The 12,984-nt window shown below is 35.7% G+C and overlaps 1 protein-coding gene across 1 annotated transcript in view; it reads right to left on the bottom strand.

Moving 5' to 3' along the window:
• The window catches only part of LOC144072859 (CUB and sushi domain-containing protein 3-like), a 155,966-nt gene that overhangs the window by 111,896 nt on the left and 31,086 nt on the right, over positions 1-12,984 (bottom strand). The window contains exons 5-10 of the mRNA XM_077598220.1: positions 9,390-9,618; positions 4,143-4,255; positions 3,163-3,240; positions 2,360-2,444; positions 1,204-1,328; positions 689-810 (exon numbers count right to left, since the gene is read on the bottom strand). Coding sequence (XP_077454346.1) covers positions 689-810; positions 1,204-1,328; positions 2,360-2,444; positions 3,163-3,240; positions 4,143-4,255; positions 9,390-9,618 — 752 coding nt within the window. The remainder of the gene's footprint in view (positions 1-688; positions 811-1,203; positions 1,329-2,359; positions 2,445-3,162; positions 3,241-4,142; positions 4,256-9,389; positions 9,619-12,984) is intronic.

Genomic DNA, 12,984 nt, shown 5'->3' on the forward strand with positions numbered 1-12,984 from the left:
CAGTTGAGACTGAAGGCAAACAATAAACATATTCATCGTAACCTTTTACCACCTCGAAGCATCTTGGGAAAACAGATGCACACAGCATTGAATTTCGTTAAGGAATCTTTTTAGGGAACGATGCTGAGTTTTTACTTAACAGAAGACCCAGGATTATCAACACAGTTCCGAAAAACATTGGATTCAACTGCAAACAAAGTGAAACACAGTGATTTGTAACTATCCTGACAAGGTATAACTAATAAATGATTGAGAAGTGTGTATCTACAATAAAAGTACATTGTGTAAAAATACCACATGGACAATGCCATCTATAATAGATCATTCAGTTTTGGGTTTGGATGGGTTTTGGCCACCAACCTTCGTGGCCACACCTTGACTTAAGTTTGGAACACACTAGGATTGTTATTTATTTATGATTCATAAATCTATGTATTAGTAATTCGTCCAAAAGACAGACTGTTCAAAATATATGGTAGTTTCAAAGATTAATTACCCACAATGCAACTCCAATTTGCAAACAGTTACTTCTGTTAGTACTTTGGGGGGTGCCTTCCTGTTTGTATGAAAAGAGCTGCTTGCAGTGTCATTGTTGTCGTTTCATTAGATGCAATAAAAACGAGCCATGCACATTAAATGATGCCTAAAAATCTTTCAAAGATTAACACATGTCATCTCTTGATTTTACCTTGTTTGGATCACTGGCAGTGATGATCCACACACACTGGGAGTTACTCTCATACTGGATAGGGAAGTTAGGTGATGTAAATGTTCCTGAAGGTCCCAGTAGGTTTGACCCGCAAGTTTTTACTGTGACAAAATAAAAAGAGAACCATAGAAAATGTTAAGAAAGTTAAGAGTGAATTGAGAAATGTTTTTTTACTATCCAACAAGAATAGAAAGAAAGAAAAAGAAAACATTAACAAAATGATAATAAAGTAAGGTAATAATAATTTTATTAGGCAGGGCGACAAGAAAATAATCTAATGTCTACCCAAAGTGGGTTGATTAGTGACAGAACTATTAATAACTTTGAGAGGTATTCCACGTCAATGGAAAATTTTAAACGTAACAGTAGTTGCTAAGTTACAGATCATAATTCATGGTACGTAATTTTCCTTTTTTCCTATATGTATAGAGCTTGTATTCAGCAGCAGTACATCAATCAAAGCAATGTATTCATTCTTAAGATGCCTCTCTCACCCTTGCAGACGGGTCTGTGGTCGCTCCAAGCTGCAAAGACTTCGGCAACACGCTGGCAGGTAATCGTTTTGGAACCCTGCAGCACATGGTCTTCATCGCAGATGAATTGCACAGTTGCTCCAATGCTAAGAAGATAAACATCATTAACGCCTTAAAAAAAAAAGAAAAAATCAATTCCCCAAAAACTGACTCCTGATAAAATGTTAAATTCATTATTTATTTCCATGCCAGGGATTATAACTGAAAATCAATCATTATATCTTTGTAGATAAATAGGATACCATTTCATTATTATTATTTTCTGATTAATTAAAGGAGGTCGCCAAGCCATCGTCTGTTTTGCGTGTGTAAAAAAATCACCATTACTCACATGACGATATAAAAACAATATTTATGGCTTCAGCAGAGTAAGGGAAGAGAGAGGTAGTAGTACATTGTGTTCTTAACCATAGAGAGGAAGAGAAGAGATAGGTAGCGGTACATTGTGTTCTTGACCACAGAGGGTATGAACATCAATGGTTCCATCATTTGTGAACTAGAATGTTTAAAGCTTTTTTTTTTTAAATGTATTTTAAGCGTCCCAGAGTTGAGGGAATTATAAGGTTTCAGAATTGAAGAGAAATGTATGAACAGTAAATCATGGCGGTAGGAAACATCTCCAGCTCTTGATCCACATGTACCAGTATGCTTTTAAATTTATAAAGCATATATAGTCCTGATTAAAATATTAGTGATGGTGGGGATTATCATACAAATGTAAATAAAGAGATGAACCCCCTCTACATTTAGAAAAATAAATTCTTTGAGCAAGTATTGGTCTGGAAATTCCTTCCTTAGTCAGACCACCTCAGTAATATAAAGTACTTCCAAATGTTGATGCCAAAATGTTTGTTGAAATAATAACTGCTGAGCTCATGTCATCTTGTTAATGAATCAGTGTGATGAGCAAAATTGTAGTCCTTGACAAACTCAATCCCATGTCTACATACGAGTTTTAAAACCTTTTATACATTTATTGATTTGAGTAGTTTCAAAGTTATAGATAATGGCATTGTACGTTGTTTAAAAAAAATCGCAACCCTCGTATCTGATGACAATGCGAGATTAACCTGTCACTGTTTGAAAAAATCTTGAACTCAAAGGGGTCCCACGTTACCTTAAGTCTGAGCCAATCATTTTGCCATTTTCTGGTTCTCCTGGGTCAGGACAGTAATTCGACAACTGCTTGACTCCTTCATTCACTGAAAACCAGCGAAAAGGTAGACATTTAAATTGGCTTTGCTCTTCCATACACATCATCACAAGTAGTGATAGAGCGGTAATATTAGTGTTTCTTTTCTGTGTGAGGCTAAGAAGCCTTTAAAAAATTGGCTCCATCTTTCAGATTCACATTTTCAAAAGGTCATGTATTTGTCAGCAATGTGAATAGACATTTCACGGTAGAGCGTCAAAGGTAAATAAGACTCCTTTTCTATACAAAGTAACAGGATAACATGAACTTTTAAAAAATAATCGCCAACAGCGACCATAATATGGAAATTGATAGGTTTGGTAGCGCAACTTAACTGTTATCAAGTTAATTATTAAAATGTTTTATCTGTGGGCCTCTATACAATCCAAAACCAAGCATTGTTACTGTATTTTTTTCATTGAAAATATTAGTGTCTCTCTTATTGAGGTCTCAGCGTGATGTTAAACATATGGTGTAAGGTTGTGTAACAATCTGTACATGTAATCACATATATTAAATGCTTAATGTGTTGGAAAAGCTTATCGTTTTCTAAATTTATGATAATCAAGGAAACGTTGGCAAACGGAACACCTGGTGGTGGTGAGGTAAGAGAGTCAATAAAAATAAAGAGCTGAATGAATGAGTAAAATCGAGAAAATGATGTGGTTAAACTAAAAAAATAAGAAAAAAAATATCAAACAACTAGAACTACAGTTAAAAATACTTACTTAAAGACAGTTTGTTAGTGTTGTCCTTCTCTGGTAATAATTTTACTCCCCTGGATTTCAGATCTCCAGAGCTTTTCACTAGTCAAAAATAACACAGACAACTTATATGATGATATAAGTTAGAGCATTAGATGTAATTGCATTATATGCATAAATGCATTATACTAGTATGTATTTCTTTGGATACGCATGTCTGATGTTTAAATAAATATAAATATCTTGGAGTGAATTAAGTACACGATTATGCCAAATTTCTCTTATCACTTATTACACTGTAACTCAATTTAAAACAAAAAGAATGATCTTGGCATCTAATGCCAACTGATGGGCTTTTATGTAGATCAAAGGGACAAATTACATATAAATATAAAATCCAAGCTGTGCCCCAGGACTATATTGCAACAATTAATCAAATGCAGTAGAGACGATTGCATATAAAAGCCAGGTGATGCAATCTTCTGTCATCATGTTGACGAATATGAACAATAACCTCCAGCAGTGAATATAATGTCTGGAGCAAAATATGGCTTCCGGAATGCAAAAACAGTACATTCATGTATACTACAGTGTAGGGTCAGTTACCTGGGACGGTACCATGACTGTGTTATAGTTCAGATTGAGTTGCAAAAACGGAATTTTTTTTCAAATGTATTTCTTTTAATCATTAAACTTCTGGGCTTAAACGCCTTGCTTGCTTTAAAGTTGATGTTAAAATACAGTCCAAAAATATATGAATGCAGTACAGGACAAGTTCCTGAGCTCAACAATAGAATGTTAAATTACAAAGGCCCCTTGATGTCAACACTAGAAATAAATAGCGAAAGCGACAGAAGGGCTATTAATAAAACTGCTTAACATGTAGCTAAGAAAGATCAAAAACGCTCTTTTGTAAATATATTTTTCTTAAATTATGCTAGGCCATCGTTTTCGTGTAGAGCTTCTCATTTTAGTGCTGTGCGAATTGAGCAATTGTTTCTCACCTTGATACTGCGCCCTAAAGCCTTTGTGGCGATGGTTACTCTCAGTCACAAAATGCAGCCGCAGCCAGTTTTTGTTGCTGATGATGGGTGCAGGGATATTCATCCCGGTCAGCCTAAAGATATACACAATGTGAAAAGAGTCAGGTTAATGACATTTTGTGTAATTTAAACACAAAAAGTGTGCATAAACAAATTGGCATGGGTACCGAAATGTGGTATCATTTTGGTAATGTTTCCACAGCAACCGGTGGTAACAGAAACAAATAAAATGTAACATTTCAGTGCTTTATTCCTGTGCCTGAGCATACATGTCATCTGATTGTTTGCCTATGGAGTGGTGTATTGTCCTCTAGAGAAGTTTTGGTGTAGCTCATCCCAGTTCTGTAGATCTGTATATAATTAACATAATGTGATGAGTTCAGTGTATGCAAGAGAGGGGAGGGGTAGAGAAAACAATAAAGATCATTAAATTATTTGGAATTACTCATAGTAAAGTGTTTATCAACACCAGTGGATTACCCAAAAAATACAGACATTATATAACGTGAAATCAATTTGGACTTATTTTAAACATCCAAATGTTCAGAGATAAACAATGCAATGTACATTTTTTATGCAATCCACTAGATCAATTCTAATATCCATGTTGTCAAATTTCTCCAGGTTCAAATAGTGTTTTCAGGTTTAGAGACGCAAAAATATCTATATTCTTTTCATGGAATGATGAGACAAAGAATAACTCCCAGCAAAGTAATTAAAAGTATAAAATATACATAAGGAAAACATCTCATGATCCCCCCCAAAAATGCAGCCTCATCTTTGAAGCACGCTAGAGAGATAATGTCTTAGGTTGGTCTTGCATACTAATGCACAGTGTACATCACTCCAGTTAACGAAAAGAAAAAAGCAAATGGTAGTATAAGCATAAATCCATTCCATTATTATTTCATTTACCGTCTCCAAAACCCTACGATTGGCTGGAAACCATATGACTGCTCACAGCTGACCCACGGTGCCGAAAAAATGGAGTATTAAAAAAATGCCTGCCAATTTCTTGACAGATGCAATCAATTTAGAGCCCATGTATCATTTACTAAAATCTAAACGAAAAATCCTCCTGCCAGAAATTAGTACCACTGAGTTTGACAGGGTAAAAAAGTAAAAGGTCTTGAACTGGCAAACCAACCAAAACCCTATTAAACATACATTTTATAGAAGAGTACACTGGAGAGAGAAATCCCATAGAAAAAAATGAAAGTTTGGTCAATGCCTGGAAAAGCATCACAAAAATCCATGCAAGCTTGCTGATGACCATTTCTTGATGCTTATTTGTTCCATTACTATAGCCCAGCTAACAACGGATCTTTTGGAACAAATGTAATCTACGTTGCCTATCAGAGACTGTATGCAAGTAACTGAAAATCTTTGTCAGTGTACACCTCGGTACGCTATCCTCCTGGTTCTGACGGCGTTCTAGATAAATCATTTTATTTAGCGTGCTGGCTGCAGCATCGCGAATGTTCTAGTAGAGATTTAAAACTGCCAGGGGCCTTTTCATTTTTTCTGGCTAACCATCTCCGAATTTGTTCTGTGTCGCCATCCCTGCACTGTCTATCAAAAACACACACAACTATTCACAAATACACAGAAATGCTGGTTGTTTAATAGAGGCTTGGGACTGTTGGAGCATGGTGCAGGGTTCTAAAAACAACAAGATAACTTCTTAGTTTGTTTAATGTGTATGCACAGACACGGTCACTGTCATTCTGTGTGCGAGTCAGATGTTTGTTTATCCATAGTCTGTAATTTATTTGGCATTTACTGCTGAATGACCTCTGGACTACACATTTAAAAGAAATGCAAGTTGTAGCGGGAGATGGAAAGAGACTGCTCTTTCCACTTTTGGGTCTGCAGCCAAATGACAAACAAATCATTCACCAGGCCAGTTCATTTAATAACTATGTTTTAGCACTAATACACATGACTTCCGATGTGTATTAATAATGTGAAGATTTTCATAAATCAATACCCCATATAATTCTTTGTTTTCTCTATTATATTGATGTATGTGATATAATATATGATGAACTAAGACGGAAATGTGCATGAAAATTTGTATGGAGAGCCATTGTTTGCAATTTGCACAATCACTATGAAATGTGCAGGAGACACCCAGATAGCAATTGTGTGTCCTTTTCATAGCAAAGACACCTCTTTAATACTTTGTGAACCCTGAAAAAGCCATGTCTAAAAATAACTGTTCGTAAAATGTGAGATTGTATTCAAACGAACTTTATAGTTCAAAATGTCTAGTGTTTAACTCTAACTGCACACCCAAGTTCCCCCAAACAGGTGCCAGGCAATTGCAGAGCACAACGCTCACAATAACACTGCCACCGAGCGGAAATCGAACCTGCACTGCCCGTACCAAAGTCAGGCAGAATAACCCAGCGCGTGTTTTTTTTTGGTCTGTTCTAGTATTTGCAGTTGTGGGATATTTTGTTATCGAATATGAAGCACATTCATTTACTACACTATGATGTGTTGAGTAAGAGCTACTTCAATGCCAATAAAGAAAATAAAAAATACAAATAAAATAATGTGGTGCTAAAAGCAGGCAAATTGCAGCATTTACCAGGACTTGAGGAAGAGGCATGTATTGCTTCTTCTGTGAGAAAGACTCAGTGAATTGGATGTGTTAAATGGTCAGCTTCAGAAAACAATGCATTACAGTACATTGCTCAAAATCTAAAAGGAGAAGCTATTGGCTGAAAAAAGAAGAAAAGGCTTCCTCACTAAACAACGTGTGCCACTTGCCACTGTCGCTGTCATGAAAAGAAATAAATTACTTGGGATATAAAGGGCCCAGTTTCCTGAAAAAGATAAGAAAAAGTGTGTGTATTTCCTTTAGGGCATATTGAGTGACTGAAGATGAAAAGTTCAATTGGGAAAAAAGGCTATTTGCTGCCATTCCATCACTGACTCGTGCAGTCTGGCTGTTGATTTTGTTCCTATACAAACATAAAATATAGCTTTGCAGTTATAATTTCTGGGCATAAATATATAGTGCTTTTAGATTGGTTTAACCAATGATGGATTACGGTTCAAAAACTATTTTTGCCATGTCATCTTAACTATATCAAACTCTAACAGGAAAATGTAGGACTTAACAAAAGGTAGATGTGTAAAAATATAAAGATAAAATTTTGATTAAATGATGGCTGGATGGGAGCATAGTTAGCTGAATAAAATACAAACGTACATAGGCCTTAAGGCCAAAGTGTCAAATGATAAAAAGATGGTCAATCCAACTCATAATAATCAATAGGGAAAATCCTATACTGGAGTCAGGAGCAAAATTCGACGTAAAACAGTAAAAATAACTAATATTAATTAGAATATTGGGTAAAGGCAAAAAAATATTTTACTTTTTGTCTTCAAAGATAGGTTATTGTTCGCAATCACAGTATCAATTAAATGTACCGCTTAGATGCAATCTACGGCTTGTTCTCTTTGCCCTTTGTGATCAGAGCTCTGCAATCATATTAAAAGGTCACAAGAAAAACACCTGACACACACACCTCAGAGTCAGGAGAAACTGATTTTTTTTCTTCCTATTTTACCTTGACTGAAACAGCCTCATGCCAACCTTGTGAAGACCATAAAATCAATAAACTAGTTCGTCTTTAATCAGGGAATGGCCATACAGATCAAAAATGTGAAATTTGCATCCATTCCTCCTTTTAAGAAATTGACGACTATCAATTTTATAAGTGGATAATACTTCCGTTCTTGAGTATGGATAACAGCAAAACGAAAAATGAAGACAATACTAAAGAAAACATACTTGAGAACAAAATCAAATTAGCTTTTGAAGGGTTTATGGGGTGCGTACAATACGAGTGTTGTTTCATTCAATTTTCTCACCGCTAATCCTCACAAGGAATGCAAGTGTGCTGGAACCTATCCAAGGCAACTATGGGCAGTAGATGTGGTAACATAACTAAAAGCCTTATAATTGGTTCCTAGCCAATCACTGGGAATATAGTCTAGGGTGAATGTAGAACAAGTTGTTCCCACTCAATTTCAAGAAAATGTTCTTACCGGCAGTTGATTAGATGTTGTGTTAATAATGAAATGGGTCAACTGATCTGGTATTTGAATGATTTGTGAATTCAGTCAAATGTAATCAATAGTCTAATCTCGTTGTAAAATGGCCGAACCTGTTTTGGAATATTTTGTTGTCTCTTTCCTTGCAAATTATGCCCGTTTGTCTTTAAAAAAATAAAAATCCTAGTTGGTGTGCTGGCCAACTTTAATGTTTCCAGGCTGTTGATGACCGGCATGTGTGTGTGCTAGGATATCTGAACGTCTATTTAGCTGATGGGCAGTCAGAGAGAAATAAAAAGTGGGAGTAAGGACAATTAATTTTATGGGCAGAGGACAATTGCTCAGTGTGATTACTTGGGTGTCTTTTTTGTGCCTAACAATTTGAACTTATTCCTACAAATCGGTTCTATTTTAAAGATAATCGTACTATTTTTCTGTGATTTGTATTCTGAAACACAGTTATAGTAGGCAGTCAACACCCTAAAATTCAAACATATTGTCTTCAAAGGCTTCAAAAGAAAAAGTGGTCTCTAATGCCCAATAAATTGCATAGTTAAAGAAAGATAAATTTGGTTAAAAATTGTAAATGTATACCTTGGTAAGGGGAAACTGAGAAACATTAAAGACGAAACTAAAAAATGCTTTTAGAGTTAGACTCTTATTCCTTAAGATAAATAAACATAAGTACAATGAATAAAATTCATCATATTTCCACTTCAGAAAATTGGCACACATTGTTGAAGTGACACTGTCCAAATTTTGGGTTTGGTAACTAAAAGTGACCATTACAAATTATGCTGAATCCCATCACAATACAAGCCTTGAATCAATCCCATTTTTTTCTTCCTTTATTTTCTTTTTCTTCTGCAGACATGTTGGTCTGTCACTTAAAGTCCCACTATCATGGATTTTACTCACTACTTAAATGAAAGGAATCATGTCATGTAAATAATCCAAAGACTTTAACATGTTTGGTTAATCCTTGTAATTTGCATTAAATTCTTTGGAATTAAAACTAATCTTTTTTAGTGTGGTGTCAAATGCAGTATTAACAAATTATCATCCTAATCCTGATCCAGCTGTTAAGTACATATCTGTGATGTACTCAGAGTTAAATAAAAGTCAAACCCTACTCACCAGATTGTTGGTGATTCTGATCCTTCTACTTCAAGGTAATCAGACTTCTCTTCCATTTGGAATTCTGTAAACACCAACGAGATGGTATCCCCTGGGTCAGCTAGGATGGTCCATTTACACTCTCCACTACTGCCTAGTCCTCCAGCACCAGGAGAGCCCCCACTGGGGAAATCAAAGCTGGATATGAAGCCACTGGAGCCCCTCAGGGTTCCGCCACATGTGTCTTCCGCTATCAGGTTTCAAAGAGAAAAGAAAAACGAGGGTTAAAAAATATATAAGTCATCAAAGTAATGCATGAAGTTTAATATAAAAAATATATAATGTGTCGTGGCTTTGAGATACTAAATGTTAAAATAGCAGGAAACCTTGTGTGAATTCTGGCAATGACAAGATTTTTCATTTCAACTCTTCAGCTTCTACCAATGGAAGTCCGATTTATCTTTAATGGGAATGATCCGAGCCAGATTTTCCAGTTAACGTGGATGTATCTTTAATCGTTGTCAATGGCAGCAAACAAGTTAATTTTCTTTGCGTTCATGTATTTCTACAGAGCAGAAATTAAGTTATAGATAAAACAGTGAGTGGCCCGGTGCCGCGGGTGGTTAGCGCATCAGCCTCACAGCTCTGAGGTCCTGGGTTCAAGGCCAGGTTGGTCCACCTGTGTGGAGTTTGCATGTTCTCCCCGCGCCTGCTTGGGTTACCTCCGGGTACTCCGGTTTCCTCCCACATTCCAAAAACATGCATAGTAGGCTGATTGGACACTAAATTGCCCCTAGGTATTTGTGTGAGCGTGAATGGTTGTTCGTCTCCTTGTGCGAGGGGCTGGCCACCGATTCAGGGTGTCCACCGCCTCTGGCCCGGAGTCAGCTGGGATAGGCTCCAGCATCCCCCGCGACCCTAATGAGGATGAAGCGGTTCAGAAAATTAGATGAGATAAAACAGTGGGATTCAATAGACACTATTGTTCTGTCATCTGTGGTCAAATCATTTTTCTGCAGCAGATTATGTGAAAGGGCAGAAAATTTCCACTTTTATGGAACGTTTTATTAGTGTCATTCGAGTAGACTCCCACGTTGCAGGAAACAAGCAAATGGTGATTAACAGGCCTTTAAAATTCCGTGTAATTGTACATTTTTTCCAATTTGAAGAAAACGGCACATCGGTTGAATTTTAATGCATTCTAATATAGTAGCGGCTGACTTTCACTCTGCATATCTTTCCACAATTTACTCATCTTCTTATTCCTCTCTTTCCTGTGTTCCTCAGATGCTCTATATTTTTCAGAACCTTCTTCTCTATCCCTTTATCAGTTATTATTCTCTTAAGAATTCTAATGATGACAGGGGTTTCCCAGTTTTCATCAAATTCAACTCTTAACTGTCATGCTGTGGCGGCAGGAGTCTTTGAAGGATCAATAGTGGATGTCAAAGTACCCAGCCTTGAATCATTTTGTATACTTTGTTCCATAGCTGGACAAGGAACGAGGAATATGATGGAGAGAGATAGACAAAAAAATGGCTGGTGCAAGAGTTGTAGTTAGATATATCCCTGCAGAATCATAGCATTTGATCAAAGTCTCTATAACGAGGTTAGAGATGGTGAATGAGACAAGCTGCTTTGACATTCACTCCATGACTCCAATAGAACCTCCGCCAAAGGCACTTTCATTTATTCATTGTACTTGGCCTTTCAAAAAAAACAATAAAAGAAATCATGGGACACAGCTATAAGTCATAAGTATAAAATACACCTTGGATATTTCTGAAAGTGTTTTCAAAATTCAACCACAAATTAACAGTGGCATTTATCCTAAGGCCAAATGATATTAAAATAATTGGTGTGCAAGTCACATTTAGTACACAACCTGCTAATGACAGCAGGCAGGAGGAAATTCTTTTAACACGACCTATACTTTTAAGCAAGGTCTCAACTCTTTCTTTTGAACAAGTTATTTATTTGTTTTTATTTTTTTGAAACTTGATTTACCTCTCCATAATCACAATTATTATTATTATTAAATAGAAATATATTGTACTCTTATCAAGCGGAGTATTCAACCAGATAAAAATGTTCTGCAACAAAAGAATAGGAACATAACTAGATTTTATTATTCATTAATATTCTTAGTGAAAGGAGGTAGTTACTTATCTTAATTGCACAACAATACAAGAAAAAATACTTTTTAAAATCCTCATCATTTTATATTCTCTTTTCTTATAAAGTAAGGTTAAGTAGTTACTTTCATAATTGAATAAAAGGAAAGAAATGTATTTAAGTATTCACAAACGTTTGAAGTTTAAAATTTGAAATAAAAAAGATGTAACAGTTATCATCCATGGACTAATATTGTTTTTTATCGTGATAAAAAAAAATTCATATCTCCCAGGCCTATAAAAGATAAGATTAAATTCCCCAAAGACAGGCACATTGCCAACAATTAAAAATTTGGAAATCAAGACACGTTTCATGAAAAGTTGAATTAATCAGTCTATCATCAAATGAACTGTAAAGCAAAAAAGAATTTCTCTACCACCACAATTACCAGTACTGAGAAAGGAAGACTCACTCATGAATAAAATGTATCTGGAGTTGAAGATTAGTCAAATTGGGCAAGGGTATTAGATCCTTGGAAGTAATTGCCTGACTAGCGTAGCAAGGCAGGTTTCTTAGAGTTTCTTTGAGAGTAAGCCACGGTTCTGTTAATCATGAGCCAGTAGCCCTTTCCAGCAGCACAAAAATCTTTCAAAGAGTTGTAAATGGGTGATTCACTACAATACTGCCTTGCAGGTTTTGTATATTCATATTTAGATATCCAAAAGTATTTACAGGGTTGCTTGGCAGTATATAGGAGTTCTGAAGGTAGTGCAAATATCCTACATAGTTCAGCAAGAATAAAATTGCAGCTGAAGGACGTGACATGTATTCATGAGAAAACCATTAGAGCATAATGTGGTTTTAAATACAAAAAAAGGAAATGTCTCATAAAAAATCTGTGTAGTGGAGAGTAAAAGATCATGAGGATTAGAACTGCTTTAGCTGAGCTCATTTGCATCTCCGCCATCAGTAATCTAATGCTACTTGAGGACGGATTAAACCAGTCTTCAATTGACTTTGATAAGATATACAACACTTGTCTTCCTACACAGACTTGTTCACCCCGATAGTAGAGAGGAACTTGGGATTAATATTTTATAACACCAAAGGTGTTTTTTCCTTTACAATAATCCCTATGTCTAAATTAAATCCTCCTTTTCCAGACTGTTAGACCTTTAAATGTTGGAAAGACTGGAAAAGAGATTCGTGAAATGAAGATAACTAAGAATCTACATCTATATCTATACACATATTTACATATACACATACATATACATACATGCATATTCATATACATACATATACATACATATACATACACACATACATACACATACAAAAGCCAACTCAACTATGTATGCAATCATTGTGAGGCTTTCTAACATATGTACATGGAAATAACCTTGAAAAATTATCGAGGGGAAAAAATGAACGGTGTAAAAGGACTACAAAAATTTCTCCAATAGATGTTTTAATCTGCTGATATGAGCCTCAGCGAAAT

The sequence above is a fragment of the Stigmatopora argus genome, chromosome 4, assembly GCF_051989625.1.
Source record: "Stigmatopora argus isolate UIUO_Sarg chromosome 4, RoL_Sarg_1.0, whole genome shotgun sequence".
NCBI lineage: Eukaryota > Metazoa > Chordata > Actinopteri > Syngnathiformes > Syngnathidae > Stigmatopora > Stigmatopora argus.